Below are 17,291 nucleotides of genomic sequence, written 5' to 3'. Positions count from 1 at the left end.
CGTTCTCTTCAGAATTTCTTTTCAACGTGTTGTTCATTTTAGCCGTGAACTGAATCAGCCTGGCATTATTAAATAAAACCAGACCACTTGAGATCTTTTGTATGACTTGCAATACAAAGCTTCACCAGCGTGGCACTACTTAAAACCTATTCCGCGGCTGCTATTTGTCAATGCGCTCCAATTCCTCCATTCAGTTAAAGCCAATCATTGTGTATTTGTGCAGTCTGTTGAGAAACACCTTGAACACCCCATGAGAAGATTAAAGCTGCCAACTCGAGAATTTGCCAACTCCCAAAACCTGTTCGACATGTGAACTGATGTGATTCTTTGCTACTATTATGCTGCTTCCTGGAATCCAAAGCAAGATGGTGAAGTTACTCCAGCTCTTGCTGACAACTAAAAACCTTCCTTTACGTGAGAAGATGAGGGTTGGGAGTTAAGCTTATCAGTGAGGACTAGACTGTTAAAGATATAGGTAATCTTCTTATGATTAATCTCTATGCCAATGGTAGATTTCTGGTTTTATTTGCATTCTGTCTGTGGTCCCAGTACATATCTGTTAGTAGTGACCAGTTACGCATTGGTTGCATGCAAGTAACAGTCCCTATGGAGAAATGCATCAACTTTCATAAACAGTGACAACAACACAAAACAGGAAGTTTTAGTCCAGATATTTTCTGGTGAAACTGGAAGTACCAAAAGGTTCCTTGAGGCCAATGGGTGTCCAAGATTGCCACACAGTGAACCCTAATACCTTTGATAAACTCCCTCTGCTATCACCACCCTGAGGTGAAATTAAGTCAAACGCTTGAACAGAAACAGGATGTAGTACAATGCACTTTGGTATCATCCTTAATTTCCCCTTAAGTTGAATAGTAACACTTACGGACACTCTTACTGTTGACTATGCAGCTCTACCAGCTCAATATTTGAGTAAGTCTGTTATGTCAACTACTGCTTTCATCCTGATAACCTTTAAGAAAAACTGGGTGAAACTACAAATCTTGACTTCTTGGAGAAGCAAAAACAGCCCCTCTGTGTTGGCTACAAGGGTCTTCAGTATAAAATAGGCTGTTTAAATCATTTAAATCATTATCAAATTACAATCTAGAGGTTTCTTGGCGTCCCCTCCTGTTCACAATATTTTGGAAGACCCAGTTCTACATTGGTCTTGTTTTCATAATATTCAGGCAAGATCTCCCCTACAAGAAGCCAAGACATCCATGTAGCTATTTTTGGAAACAAGTCTTTTTTTGTCCAAACAACTGCAGCATGTTAATGTTTCTTTCCGCCTCTGGAAAGTCTGGGAAATTTGATTAAGGCACTGAAAATAAGGTCAATGAAACCTTAAATGAAAGCACTGAATCGCAATCTTTTTACATACATGCCAGAGGAATGTTTTAGTTCTTGTATTCTGATGACCCGGCTTCACATCTTGATCTAGATCTGATTTGTTCATCCAAAGTCCCATTACATTGAGAGCTAAAAGGTCAGTGTTAAAGGTGCTCTAATTTAGCAATCAAACCAAGATCTGTTTTCCAAAATTTCCTTCCTTCCAGCTTTTAACAGACAAAAATATCTACCCGCACTGACAACATTAGTTACAAGTCAAGGCCCGAAGGGAAAGCGGCTGCCTGACAGGTTCATGATTTCACTTCTTTTCCCAGAGCTTTATATATTGAGGGTTTTTCGTCCAGCAGTTGCAGACAAAGCCAAATCAGCGCTCAGAGGTTGATTCATTGATTCATGGATGGCCTGTCCAAGAATTTTAGAGGTTTCTAATGAAGTAGTGTTATTTTGTGAAACACGAAGCTGGAAAAAAATATGTTTTGGTTTATAGCTCAGTGAGGCGCTAAGGAAGTGGGACAGCGGCGATAATATTTTTGTGGTTTGTTGATCTGAAAAAGCAATGATGATAGGTTACGATGGGCTCTGATCACAAGCCAAAACCACAGTATTCCTTACAGTCAGTGACAGACTGGGGGAAAACAAAAGGATAGACAACACTGTGGTTTAGGGAGGTAACTGTTTTTAGAAGTGGGACCTGAGCAGCTGGAGAAATTTGGAAATGATTAGAAGACAAAGCGCAGAAAGGAGTTCAGTGGTTGTTTAATTGGTAAAGGAATGAGAGCTGACAGAAGATCAGGCTGGCCTTATTACTCAGCTCAGAAACAAAATGTTGATATGAGAGGGAGAATAAGTGTGTGTATGTGTGTGTTTGACAGAGAGAGGAAGGAAAAGACTGGATTTAGAAAACCTTTATGCAATGACTAAAAGGGTCTCCTCTTTATGCCAGGAGAGATATATCTGTCGATTCCCAAGGACAGATAATGTAAAAGCAGCTAAGAACTTCCCATCTAATGAACCAAGGGCTAATCAGCTAACACACAGTCTGGGAACCCATCGACTATCATTACATGGCCTAGCCTCTGGGGATGATGTCCAATATTTCAAGGGTAATAGTTAGGCTAGCGGTTATCCAGTCCAAGACTTCCTGCTCCATGATGAAAATGAAAAAAAGTGTATAAAAAAAGACTGCTTTCCTCCATAAAGCCTGCTCAAACTTACAGTAAATGAAAACCAGAAAGCTCCCGGTACTTAAAATCTAACCCTTTTGAACACAACATGCAAAGGAACAACACATGTCAATATGAAACCTGATTTCACTTCAAGTGACTTCAGTTGTTGCTTTGTCTTTTTCAATTTATCATCACTCAAGGGAGAGACGAGCAGAAAGGCCTTTTTAGGTGAGCGCCTCATTCAGAACTGAAACCATGGAGTTTCTGATATGACACATTTTATAGCACAACTTGTACAATAAAAATTTGCAGGGTTTTCAAAAACAAAGGTGTATTGTTCTGTTGTAGTCTTTTTATTCTCCATGTATTGTTCCTATTACTTTTTCTTATTTAAAAAGAAGTAGTGATATAAGGTTTCCCTCTGTCTGTATTTCTGTTTTGCCCCTTTGAAGACTGGTTTCTTGTGCTTTTACTTCCATTCTTTGTTCTTTTCCAGCTTTCATTATTGTCCAGTTAAGTCGATCTGCTTCTTTTTTACCGTTCCGTTTGAGTTTATCTTTATTTTTTTTTGTATATACAATACACTCACATTTGACAGTGACTTCGTTTTTACATTGCCATTACTTTCATCCTTCAGAAACCCTTTTACCATTACCAAAATTACTCATCCTATACAACCACTCCAATACCATATGCTGTGGTTTGGTCTCTTTTGATGACACATGTATAGAAAATAATGAAAAGGCTTTAGTTACCATGTGATGGAAGCCATGTGGATCTTTACAGTGAAGACTAGAAATGAGAGGAGAGCCACTTTTTGTAGAAGGCAAATGCAATTTGTTTACATCACAATAAAATTCACATGTTTCTTGGCAACTCCAAGACTCGTAAAAAAACTCTGCAGAGGTATCTGTGTATCACCTGGCTAATTTTGCACAGGCACTGTTTTGGTGGTTATTATAGCTTATTAGCTTGAGGGGGGTCTCTGTTAATGAACAACATTTGTATAATTTAATAAGCTTCTACTAAAAGAAAATGGTCTTTAATCTAAAGCCAAAAACATGGTTTCTCTTAGAAGACTTCTAATAGAACAATTGTAGGGGTTTGTTGTTGCTGTTGTTGTTTTGGGGGTTTGATATACGTACTGCCTGTTATCAGGCATCAATAATTAATACAAAAACTCATGTGAACATATTGATTTAGTAAACCGAAAGCTAACGCTGCAGTTAAGCTGAGATTCTTAAAAACTGAAACAGGTTTATAAACATGAGCAGCAAGGATGACAGTTATGAGATAGCTCTGTTAGGAGCATCAATGCCCTCAAACCTCATGAGCAACATTTATCAGAACTTTATAGCCATGTTGACCGAGCAAACAATGTGATAACACACAGTGCTGCACCAGCTGTTGGCACATGCGCGCGCACGCACACACACACACACACACACACACACACACACACACACAGCTGTAGCCACAGCCTAATGAGCATTCCAGTGTGGGAACACAAATATCCTCTTTTTAAGTGTCAAGCTGTCAACCCAAGGTCGTGTGTGTCTGAGTGTGGTGGGTCTCTGTATCTGTACTCAATCAGATAGCATAATGTATAGCAGCAGACTCCTGTCCTGCTCCCTTTGAACTTACTAATAATCTATGCGGCACATCACTCTATTAATCATTTGCCTCTTTTAGCACAACTCCTTCCTCGTTTTAGTTATTTTAATTTAGAGACACCTTTTTTACCACATGTTTTGGTGAAGAAACCAGGCATCCCCCTGTGCTTTAGAAGTTTTACAATTTAAGATCACAGTGATTTTAAGGAGCATGGCCACATGTAGTGAAACCAGACTCATCAGTGAGAAGCGGGAAAGACTGGAAGTATAAATGAAAACCACAAACTTGTTAAACGAACCCAAAAACACAATTTTGTGCTGCCTCATGGCAATAATTAGCAGGTTGACACATTAAAGCATTTGTCATAAAGAAAGAAGAAAAAGAGCAGTGTTTTCCCCCCTGATTGCTTGATTTGTCTTTAATGATATTGAAAATTGTGCTGGTTCTACTTAAAAATTTCACAGTTGAACGATAAAATATTTCGAAATTATGCCAGTGAAGGTTCTCAGTCATCTCTCCACCATTTGACCCTTTAGAACTGAAGAAACTTCTTCCGAATCCAAATCCAGTTTGGATTCGGGAGACAGACACTATCTCTACTTTTAAGATTAGGCTTCAAACTTTCCTTTTTGCTAAAGCATATAGTTAGGGCTGGACCAGGTGACCCTGAATCCTCCCATAGTTATGCTGCAATAGGTGTAGGCTGCCGGGGGATTCCCATGATGCATTGAGTATTTCTTTTTCACGTTTCTCACTATGTATTAACAGACCTCTCTTCATCGAATCATATCTGTTATTAACCTCTGTCTCTCTTCCACAGCATGTCTTTATCCTGCCTTCCTTCTCTCACCCCAACCGGTCTCGCAGATGGCCGCCCCTCCATGAGCCTGGTTCTGCTGGAAGTTTCTTCCTGTTAAAAGGGAGTTTTTCGCCAAAGTGCTTGCTCATAGGGATCATACGATTGTTGGGTTTTTCTCTGTATGTATTATTGCTGGATAGTTTCTAGTGTGAAATTTGGCACAAAATGGTAGACCTTAAATATGACTGTTTTGGTCACTAGCAGGTTGCCAGTAGTTTGCATGGCATTGCAGACTTTTCTGTAAACACTCACCAACTACTCCACGCAAAACTGTGCCACGCAGAGTAAGTAAGAGTTGTGCCTCGCTGTTGAAACCAACACATTTCATAAGGTGCAGCTTTGACTTTGGAGGTGAACGTTCTACGGTTCTGTATCAGGTTTTTATACTGTGTTTGTAGGCATGTCGGCATCTTCCATCTCAACCTGTGTGACTATGGCAGTCTGTTGGAACACAGATTTTTCCCCACTGGCTGGAGGTTCCCAGGGGGCTCACCAGCTGGCCTCTAGGCCCATGACTGATGCTTAACTCACTCACAAAGTTGAAAAAAAAAACATGCTTTTTGGCACAATAACAGGAATTAAAAAATCTAACTTGCTATTTGAAGAATTTCAAATTCCAAAAAAAGGGAAAAAAGAATTATGTACATTATGCTATGCTAAACTTTGGCCCCCGTGTTTATCTTCAAAGCTTAAACCCAGAGTTTGACAGTATCACATTCATACTTTCTGTCTCCTTGGACAAACACTCTACCTTTAATATTAAAAATGAGATGCCTTAAATGGCAATATTCTCACTGGGCAACAGCAAAAATAACCCTGGAGTTTTTTTGGTAAAATTCATAGCTTAACTTGTGTTTACAATGTGGATGTCAAGGAAGTGTGCCTATTGTTCTTGTTTCTGTGTATATACTGCTTCACGGCAGGTTAACGGTTTTAAATATTCAAATCAAATCCTCCTCTGTCAACTCTCAGGTCCAATTTCTCTTCTTGCCTCCCTCTATCTTCCTGCAATCCTTGCTTTCTTTTTCATCCTGCTCCAACTGACCTGGCCATGAAAACATTGAGTGCACATCCAGGCACTGACGCCACACTGTGTTCCATGGACATGTCTCCACAAGTCTCCCAATGTGTGTGTGTGTGTATGTGTGTGTGTGTGTGTGTGTGTGTGATATAGAAAGCAGAGGCATCACCTTTTTCTCTTAAAGCTTCTCTCTTATGGGATCAAAAAAGACAAAAATATTTTATGATCATGGTATCTTATTAAGCCCAACCAACTCTTGACAGAAAAAAGCCAGAACTGTTTATTTGCTCCAGCCAACACGTCTGATTCATATTTGTCAAGAGGTTATTTAACAGACGTCACTGGGACCTTGTCATTTTAATTTAAGTCACGTAGACATGAGGTTAAAAGCAACGCCAACTATATTCGTCTTCCACCTTCTTGAAGTAATCATGTGCATGCAAGCCTCTTCTTTCCTCATTCTCTCTCTCTCGTTTTATGTTTTACACCACTGTAAACACCTTACGTAACTTTGGAGTTGTGCCCAGGCCCTGTTTAGATGCACGCACACGCACACACACACACACACCAGCTGCCAAAGAATCACTTAACTTGCAATTCTCATAAAAGGCAAAAAGAAAACCTCTGGTTGTGTCACTCTTGAAAAATCCATCCCACCCTTGAGTCCTGAAACTGACTGTAACTCGATTCCCCGATGTGGACCTGAAGCATAGCACACGGAGGGGGCAGGAGGTTAAAGAGAGAGAGGGAGATTTGTGTATTCTGGCAGTGGAGCCTGGTGTAGGGTGGTTAGTTACTAGTAGCTTTGAATTAAATCTAAATATTTGCAGTGACAGATTTGATTTTTCTCAAAACTGTTTGCCAATCATGAACATGCGAGTGTGTGCAAAAGAGAAGTTAAAGCTTGAATGTCAGTCTCTCTCACACACACACACACACTATTGCCCACACATTGACACCTAACCCCCTGTTATGCACACGTGCTGCACCCCCTCTGCACATGCATGTATTTCCATTCTCGTTAGGGCAACCACTGGTTCTTTAATGGTAACTTTAACCTTGGCCTTCACCAATAAAACCTAATCCAGTGTGAAAGGCTGGGGTAAATATACGACTGATTTATGTACCAGTGAAACAACTGGCTCATCTTATTCAATCCTGTGATCCGAGTTTGCGTCAGAAAGTCCTTGGCAAGAACGTCCGAGGCCACACAGGGAGGTAACAAGACTTTTGCTTGTCTAGTGAAGTGCTTTTTGAAACAAGTTGCCAAACAAACCCCGTGGATCGGTTGCACTTGAAGAGCCACAGGCATCTTTGATGGGATGTTATTTGTGAATTAAATGGCCTTCCCCTGTGCAGAGATCTGCAAGAAGTCAGATATCCAGCAGTCCAACAGTGTGAGCTGTAGACAGCAATCAAACACAGCGGAGCCCATATTAAATCAACTCTAAAATTGAAGGGACATTAAGTTCTTGCTACCAGATTCCCGGTTTAATTTTGGTGCGAGTGAATGTTAAACTGGTTGATTTGTCCAGTCTGCTCCTTCTACTTTCCCCGTGTTATAAAGAAAATTTTACGGCTGTTAAATTGAGAATTTTTTCTCTGAGACAGGCTGGGAGAAATGTATATTTTTTAATCAATTTAAAAGATGGGAACAGCTACTTTGATATTACTGATTGGTTTGTTCTCTTTTGAAGTCTTAATTGTGGGATCAATTTTTTTTTCCAAACGCAGCAGTGGCTTACAAAATGAACATTAATAAACCTAATGGACCTAATGGCTGAGATCATAAATTTGCTAGAAAAATGTTTACTCAGGTGATAAATCAAGTGAAAAGTGGGTCATTTTCCATGGATTTCTACAGAATTTGATTTCTATGGAGTTGCCCCCTACTGGCTATCTAAAAGAAAGCAGGTTTAAGGCATTTTAAAAATAGCATCAAAAACTAAGATAGGTTTGTATCACTGTCACTACTTTGTAAAATACCAACAAACACATCACCAACATTCAATTTTCATGTTATAAAAATAAACAGAAATAAAAACCAGAAATCCCAAATCACTGTTTGAAACTAAAAATGATTTATTAGACAAATAAGAAACTTAATTCACATTTTTATTTTTTATACCTAATTTTGAGCCGACACACAGAAATCAATTAAGTGTAAGATTCAACCGCTAAAATTATTTATTCATATATATATATATATAATTTTAGTAGTAATATAGAAACTTACTACTATTTTTTCTCTTGCGTTTTTTTAAAACAGTAAATTTGAACATTTGCGGAAAACAAAAATACTTATATTTTTGCATTAAAAATGTGAATTTTGATTCCAAAGTTTGTGAATACTGGTGAATTAAAAAAAAAAGACCTTTAGTAATTAGCAACAGTGTTCATTTAGGGCACCACTCTTACACTGGGTGGTGGTCTAATAAATGTGTGGAGCACTACGGTTTCTGATTAACTTCCTGTAAATATGTCCATCACCTGCAGTTTTATTACGTTTTCCCATGCTGAATATCTCAAACAAGTCGATCTAAGAACAAAAATGAAGAGATTGCTTTTAAATTTAGCCGTTCCCTCAAAAACATCTGAGCGGGTGTTTGTTTGCATTGTGACTTCAAGATGTCAAACAGCTCAGCTCAGAAGCCAGCTTCTTGGCTTGGCTTCTGCTTTGACCTTTAACCTATAAAGTAACCTAACACTAATCTCTAATCAAAAATGTAAAGTAATTCTACACCTGAAACCAAAACTGTGAAGGGTACGCTGTAGGCCGTGGATTTTTCAGTATTTTGAAGATTCTTTCTTCCTGAGCTTGGAACCCATCTGTTCATAACACAGATAAAATCATGAGAACACATACATAAAAAGACACGCTTAAATCGCACAAATACAGATTACAAAAAGTGCTGATCTTTGGGGGTGAACAGGCCACACACACACACACCCTAACAACCGTCCACAATAAGTAAAAACGACATCTGTGTAAATCTGGCCACACACACACACTCACAGACACACACACACACCGGCTCTATTGTTGCATGTAAGGGTGAGTCAGACCCTATCAGTGAACCCAAACAATAATAAAGTGGACCAGTGAAGTTTAAGGAATGGAATGCCAGTCAGTCAAACACAAAAGCACAGATAACGCCAAAAAGCCCCAAATTTCACACAAATTTACAGAAATGGCATGAGAACCCACAGTCTTACAGGATACGGATCTGGAGGCTTGTGTGTGATAAAAGAAGTTTCCTTACAAAAATATGAGACTTGTAATTCACTGCATCGTAGCAAGCACAGCTTAATCTAATCTCTACCTCTTTCTCGGAAGTGAAGATTTTAACTTCAGAAAGTCATTAAAAGATATCCAATATATATGACAAATTACTTGTTGTACAAAAAAGTAATTTCCTCATTTTAAGAAGAACCCACTAGTAGTTTTTGTGAAATTCTTTAGAACCAAGTCTTCAATACGTCATCATGATCGCTAACTTTTATCTCTTGACTGGATGAAACACAGATGATTTTGCTGTTAAAAAATGTATGTAACCTCCTAGGACCTGGCGTCCACATATGTGGACATCACATTTTGGGTTATTTAGACCAAAATACTAAATTTTGCTCATAAGTGGGCCTGATATCCACTTATGAGGACATTATACTGCTACTGTTCTTTCAAAATTTTAAATGAATATCCTAATACGTGGCTCTTATTTTTCCTAAAAACAAAAATAGGGTAAAAAAAAATCTGGTAATTCTTTGTTTTTACATTCATCGGGCCCCAATATGCCCAAATATCAAAGAGAAATTAAAAATGCATGCTGTGGAAGAGTTCGGGTCTTAGGAAGCTCAGTTAGCCACCCATCAATCCATCTATTTTCTCCTATTTATCCCACTCACAGTCATAAGGAGCTGGCGTTTATCCCAGCTGTCATAGGGTGAGAGGTGTGGTACACCGTGGACAGGCTGCCAGTCTATCATAAGGCTATCATGGAGAAACTGGTAAACATTCACACCTATGGGCAATTCCACATTATCAGGCTCTCTAACAAGCATGTCCTTTGGACTCCAGACACAGGTCCAATTCCACACAGGAAGGGCCCAGCGGGCTGGTGGAGTCAACCCTCGGACTAGAGCCTGACCGATATAGGAATTCTAAAAGTGATACTGATATTTGGTGAGTTAAAAATCAGATATATTAGCAATTTTTTTTTCTTTCCGATACATGAAACAAACAGATTTACATAAATTTCATACATACATTTCAAACATATTGTAAACAATGAAGTTACAAAGGGCCCTCTGGTGGACATACTATGGTTGAAGGGATGCCTCTTCTATTTCTTTATTACCGTTTTAAATATTCATTTATTAACAGTTATAAATGCAGATACAGCTATGTCTGCTGGACTCTTACCAGGACCTAACCAACCACAACACCGACAAATACAAACAATGGCTTAAAAGCCAGTTTCTCAAATAATATGCAAATTTTTTCTTGATTAACACACTAATAGGTTGTTAAAAACCAAAGTCGCATAAACTGAGAAAATTCTGATAAAAGACATTTGGTCTTATTTATTTAATCCCAGCATTTGGTAATCAAAGAAATGTTCATTAGAACTAAATATCTAAAATGTTTTAAGTTCTTTAAGCTCTTTATCACACCACCTCTGGACATTTAGCAAGCCACTGTCATTGTCCACTGTCACTGGTAAATGGTGATTGACTGATATTACTCATCGAGACCGATACTGGCCAATATTGAGGTTTGAATGATGTATCGGCCCAGACGAGTACTGTGGCATTCTAACCAATCACTGAACAGGCTTTAATTTAGTGTTTATGTCTTTACATGTTAACTCTTTAGGATGTGACTCTGCTAAAAGAGTTTCTCCTTCTAAGAAATGCTGCTTATTTCAAAGTAACGCTTCCAACATTCAGAGAACATGTATATTTATGCCTGATGCGATTCACTGTTTTGCTAAGCGTGCTTGATCCAGCAGCAAAGGACACAAAACGAAGCGCGGGCGCGCGACACACCCATGAGTTCAGAAGCTTCGGTGTTTACATGTGTCTGTTTGCTTGTATGTGAATGCCACAGATGTGAGGCAGTGCCGGAGAATTCCTCTTTGTACGATGGTTATTGTTGCAAACATCTTTTGTCTTAAAACAACCAGCACAGGCATGGGGTGTAACTCTGTTGCAATTCAAAGAAGGGCCTGTTTCCAGAATAGCTGGCCTTCGCATGAGAACCGGGGGATTCCCCACATGCAATTCATTTAGTCTCTGTCCAGTATCATCTCTAAACTATTCCTTGTGCGATTTCCTGCTACCTCTGACATGTCAAACAAAAAAAGTTTAAAAGAAAAAACTCCAGAAAGACTAAAATCAAGTGAACTGCTTATAAAATAACCTTTTAAACCCATAACAAGAATCTCTATATTGACATTAAAAGTCAATAAATCCTGATTATGGTAAATTGCTCAATTTCTGATACAGGATTGTTACTTTTATGCCAAGTGAGTCTAAGTTGGATAAGCACAGATCAGGTCACAGCATTAAAACCACCTATCTAATAGTGTATAGGTCCCGTTGCTAATCTTAAGACAATGTCATGTGTTTCAAGTGAGTACCTTGCCCCATCACTACGGGGTATCCTTGTCTTTTTAACGTCTCTACATCCACTTTTATTCGCGACTGGTATTAAACTTTTCACTAAAATGAAATAAAAGCTGGACTCTCTGACTTGATGGGGACAAACAATAAAATACATGGTTTTATAATGGTTTTATGTTTTCACATGATGTCATCTTTGAACCACAGATAGGACCATTTCAGTCCTGCCAAACTTCTCTGACTCTCTTTGTCACTTTGAATGCAAACCTGCAATATCATGATTGAAAAAAGTGGCCATGAAGCGTATCCAATGCAAAATGTCATTTTTCGTCTTCTATGCGTCACACGCTTACAGCTGTTGATCTCATATAGAGATAGACACAGCGCACCACTGTAGCAGATTTCATGCACCATCAGGATCATACATCAGTTTCCTTCATCCCTGCAGACCAATATATGTGCACCTCCCACTGCAGTGTATCAGAAATCACAGGCAACGCTTCTCAACACATTTCCTTAATGCCAAAAATAAACTTCTGCTGTGTAACTAGCAGTTCTGACTGATAAGCCTATCTCTCCCGTATTTTATGCCCCCTCCTACACTCAAGCACCATCAGCAATGACTCTGATTGTCATCGTGTATTTTCCCCTGCTGGGACTAAATGAGCAGCAGCTCACTGACGCCACTTGTGTTCCTCTAAGGAGCACATGTGCAACAGAACAAGTCGCTGCAGTAGCGTTTTATTGATTACTAGACGCGTAAATAAAACCGAACCCAGTGGAAGAGGAGCCCACATCCACACATGCACCAGCGACGTCCATATTTCTGCACACATTCTTGCCCTACAGCTTCTCTCCACTTGCCGCCCTAACCAAATGCCTCCAATGTGTGTGTGTGTTTTGTTTTTGTTGGGTTTTTTTTACACACGCGGGTAAGCTCGTGTATTTCCGTCTACCTTGACTGCTTGTAAATTCCGCGTTCCGTTGTTTAACAAGTCCGATCAGGCAAATCTGCCTTCCGAGCGCCCGGCAAGTCAAACTCCCGGGGCGAACTTTACTCATAAACCTCATTCCAGAAATAAATGAAGAAAAAAATGTGTAAACCCGCTTAACTCTATAATAAACAAATACATAAATAAATAAATAAACCAGCAGCAATGCTCCTATAACATTTCTTAATCACCTGCAGCAGCTCTGCTGTCAAATGCCTTGTTTCCCTCGACTTTTTGTGACTGTTATTATTATTTACTTATTTATTTTGCAATACTCCAAATACTGTGCACAGATTTTGGTGTGTGTGTGTTTGTGTATGTTTTCTTTCAGCCTTGCAACAATATTCAGAGTGTGCATGTGACGCTGAGCTGTGAATTTGAACGCACATTGGATCTGTTTCTTGGAAGTTCCGAGCCCAGCGAGGACCTCTCACGAGAGGCTTTCTGGTAAATCGGGCCAACACAGGAACCACATGTGGCTCCAAATACAAACAAACAAAAGAGGGGGAAAAGGTTAAAGTGAGTGGAAACCAGCTCTCACCTGTGATATCGACATATTCAGGTAGACAAAGAGTCCCGTGGTCGAAGCAATCTGCAACACTACCACCACTATCACCACCATAGCCACCCACATCTTGGACGGCGTTTCCCGGCGCGCTGCCGCGGTCGGCCCGCCTGCCGGGACCATCATGTAGGTGGTTGATTCGCTGCTCACCGATCTGAAATAATCCTGTTGCTGTGCGCTCGGAGTGGCCATGGCATTCCCGACGCATGAGTGAACCATTAAAACCAAGGGAGCAGCGAAACGACAATAGCCTCCACAGACCTGAGCGACTGACCGAAAATTAGAGCAAAATTAGATTTCCATGAGACGGCAGCTGCCAGCGCAGCTTCTCACTCGGAGCTCAGCCCAGCGGGAGACGGAAAGGGAGGACAAGAGAGGAGAGGAGCGCGGGCAAGAGAGGAGAAAGACCTGAAAGTTAAAGTTCGGATGTGTCCATGTCCGCTCAGCGCTCAGCTGCCGTTTAAAGCGGGACTGGAGCCGCAAAAGGAGGCAGAGAGCACAGCGGAGAGGGGCTGGTTTAACCTCTTCATCACCCTGGAGCTGTGGAGGAATTCGCTCTCTCTCTCGCTCTCTCTCCCATGCACTGTTCTTTCAGTTTCAGCGCGGACTCTGCTGCCAAATGTTTCAAAAACACAAACTAAAACAGAGAGACTAACTTCAACTTCAAGGGTTCATTATTTCCTTAAATTTACTGTTTCTTACTGATTTTTTAAAAAATCTACCTTTTAACATTCACACACGCCCACATCATTTTTAATGATCTGTGGTGTCCCTATGTGTGCAGGTCTAGGCTCCTGGGGGACTCCCATGATGCATTCTTCTTCAGTCACCTTTTTTCACTCACTATGTGTTTATACACCTCTGCATTTAATCATTAGTTATTATTAATCTCTGGCTCTCTTCCACAGCATGTTTTTGTCTTCCTCCCTTAATCCTAACCAGTCGTGGTAGATGGACGCTCCTTCCTGAGTGTGGTACTGCTGGAGGTTTCTTCCTGTTAAAAGTGAGTTTTTCCAATCCACCATTGCCAAAGCTTTGCTCATAGGTGGGCAAATGATCGTAGGGGTTTTCTCTGTTTTCTTTACATTATTGTAGGGCCTTTATGTTGTTGTGATTTTGGGGCTGTATAAATAAAATGTGAATTGAATACTGTGTCTAATGATGTAACAGAAGAATACAAGATGTTTACACTGATGTCCTTCAGTATGCTATACAAGGTGACAGATGATAGATAACCCAACCTGTGGCTGGTACATGTAAGTAGCTTCCTGTTTCACCTAGAGCAGCGGTCCCCAACCCCCGGGCCTCGGACCGGTACCGGTCCGTGAGTCGTTTGGTACCGGGCCGCGAGAGTTGAGGCTCAGGTGTGAAATGTATGGTTTTCAGGGTTTTCAGTGTTATTTTGTTATCGTTTTTATCGTTAACTCGGTTTTCCTGGGTCTTTTCACGTGTGTTATGAATGAATCTTCTTTTTCGGTACCGGTACTAGTTTCATTTTGTTGTATTTATCCGCGACACCTTAAAGGTCGGTCCGTGAAAATATTGTCGGGCATAAACCGGTCCCTGGCGCAAAAAAGGTTGGAGACCGCTGATCTAGAGGACCAGGACACCTGCCAATACAATGCTGAAGGCCATAAATAAATAAATAAAACGTTTTTGGACATATCAACAAACGGGTCAGCTGGGTTAGTAACCTGCACTCAAACTGTATGCCGTGCACTGCACACAGACACAGACAGCTGTTTAATGGTGTTGGCTACAGCTGAATCCACATCCACACAACTGAAGCAACATGACAACATAATAACACATGAGGTAATAATAACAACAACAATAATTATTATTATTAGCATTGTCATCCTACAATCAATAAATAAATCAGACATTAATAATAATTCTTTATTTTATTATATTCCACTGTATTGTATGTTAGTTGACATTATCTTGTTATGTAGTTTAAGTTGCGTTTCTTATTATTTCTCTGCGTTAGCTGCCTGCTGGTTTGGTTGTTCCTGGTTTGATGAGGAGGAGGCGGTAGGCGAAGCTGCTTAAAGTTCAGATGTGAATTTGCAAAGTTGATTTAAACCACCTGTCACAGATTGAAGTGTGTTGCACTGGGTTTGGTTATTGTTCCTCCACTATGCATTTTAAATATCCTGTCTACTGGTGGAAGAGTGAGTTTGAGTAATGCTGTTTTTAATTGACTTTTGGTGTGATGCGATTCATGTCTTTAAATAGCTTAAAATTATATCAAAAATTGTATTTTTAATATAATTTCAAAGTAACATAAAACACACTTTTTGGCCTGTGCATTTTTACCTGTGTGTGCTTTGACTGTGTGTAAAGTACAACTAAAACAACACATTTCAACTCATCAAAAGTGGATCACAAATGGTGTGCTGTGAGGAAAGGTGTGCCCTGGTCTTTTGTTATGAAGATCCTGTGATTAAAAAAAACATTTTGACAGCAACGGGGAGATTGATGATCAGAACACATTATTTTGCCGTGTGCAGCAAACCACAAAAACCACTGGTGGACTGGTGACTCATCTCCGAAAGATTTTTTTAAAAAGAAGGCTGTCAATAGGAGCTCCTGCAAAAGTCTACCTGCCTTTTGGCTTCAGCTGGATTGTTTTGTGTTAATGCCAACACCGTGTCAAAAGCTTAAGAGGTACTTAGGCAACAAACATCTCTTCTGAAAGTAAGTAGGATTACTTCTATAGAGTGAGTATAGAGTGAGCCAGATTCTATAAAAAGGCAGTGAAAGGAGTCTGAGTGCCATAGTCTATTAAAAAAATCACAACAAAAGACTTGTTAAGATTACTGTGGAAGCTTGTTTCCATAACTGCAAAAATAAAAAATAAAGATTATATCTATATATATTTTATGTTCTTGCTGTTGTGGAAACAAGCATGTGTACTCCACATATTTACCAATCCATTTTGATTTATTAACTCAAACATATGAGAAATAACTTGAAATTTCAAAAACAACTTGAACTATAAGGAACATAAACAAGACTCCATAGCTTAAAAGCAGGGCACAAAACAGAAAAATCAGCATGCAGACTAGATGAGCTGGAAATCAAACTATTAACCTTCCAATAAATAGATAACCTGCTGTACATCCTGAGTCACAACCTAGCAGAGAACTACCAGCTGTAGCCTGCTGTGTCAGCATCCATCTGTCATTAAAAACTGTCACACTTTCATTCGTGCAAGACATTTAATTCAGTTCAAATCAGTTTTATTTATTTAGTACAAAATCACAACAATAGTCACCTTAAGCACCTTATATTGTAGGGTTTTTACCTTACAATATACAAAACAATACAAAGAAAACCCCAACAATCAAAACACTATGTGTCATGGGCCTGAGTCTGGGAACCCAGAGCTCATGTGTTTTTTGGACTTGTTTATATTTTTGATGGCAGGTGTGTGCGTATTGTGCTGATGTCCCCGTGTCCCTGCTGCAGGTGTGCGTGCTGGTGTATCCGGTAGGCCGGTTTACAAGCACCATCAGGCCCGGCGAGTGTACCCTTCCAGGTGGCTGGCCACACCCAAGGATGATGACACACACTTTCAGCTGGTCAGCCTCATCGGGGGGAGCTACTTAGCAGTGTGGCTCAGCTCCCCTGGACGCTGGATCGTTGCGTGAGAGTTCCCGTCAGTTTCCCGGCAAGTCAGTCTGAGTGTAAGCTTGTCGCTGTGAGAGTGTTCGTACGTCTGCTTCTGTGATTTATCTCAGGAGGACTGCGAAAATGAGAGGGTAGCGAGCACGGGGTGAACGGTCACTAGGGAGAAGACACGGCACGAGAGTCGGGGAAGCACGGGGATTTATTGTTGTTGTATATAATTTACTTCATTGTAAATAAACTCACAGCTTTCATCACACAAAGTCTGTTTGGGTCCTACTTCCCCACATCCCCACGGTCTGCCATCGCAGTCCGTGACACTATGAGCAAGGTATTGGCAACAGTGGGAAGGAAAAGCTCCCTTTTAACAGGAAGAAACCTCCAGAAGAACTAGGATTGGGAGGGGCATCCATCCGTCTCAACTGGTTGTGTGTGAGGAAGACTTGACAAAGATGCTGTGGAA

The 17,291-nt window shown here is 40.2% G+C and overlaps 1 protein-coding gene and 1 long non-coding RNA gene across 2 annotated transcripts in view; one reads left to right on the top strand and one right to left on the bottom strand.

Annotated features, from left to right (window-relative positions):
- Positions 1-13,695, bottom strand: part of tnfsf10l (TNF superfamily member 10, like) — a 67,901-nt gene extending 54,206 nt beyond the window's left edge. The window contains exon 1 of the mRNA XM_026162602.2: positions 13,172-13,695. Coding sequence (XP_026018387.1) covers positions 13,172-13,414 — 243 coding nt within the window. The 5' untranslated portion in view covers positions 13,415-13,695. The remainder of the gene's footprint in view (positions 1-13,171) is intronic.
- Positions 13,696-14,061: 366 nt separating this feature from the next.
- LOC145421541 (uncharacterized) lies at positions 14,062-17,091 on the top strand. The gene is made up of 2 exons (XR_013902926.1): positions 14,062-14,198; positions 16,670-17,091. It is a non-coding gene; the product is annotated as an uncharacterized LOC145421541 (long non-coding RNA).
- The last annotated feature ends 200 nt before the right edge of the window (positions 17,092-17,291 follow it).

This window comes from Astatotilapia calliptera, chromosome 3 (assembly GCF_964374335.1).
Source record: "Astatotilapia calliptera chromosome 3, fAstCal68.1, whole genome shotgun sequence".
In the NCBI taxonomy this organism is placed as follows: Eukaryota; Metazoa; Chordata; class Actinopteri; order Cichliformes; family Cichlidae; genus Astatotilapia; species Astatotilapia calliptera.
Note: the sequence above shows the minus strand (reverse complement) of the source record. Positions and strands in the feature narration are given on the sequence as shown.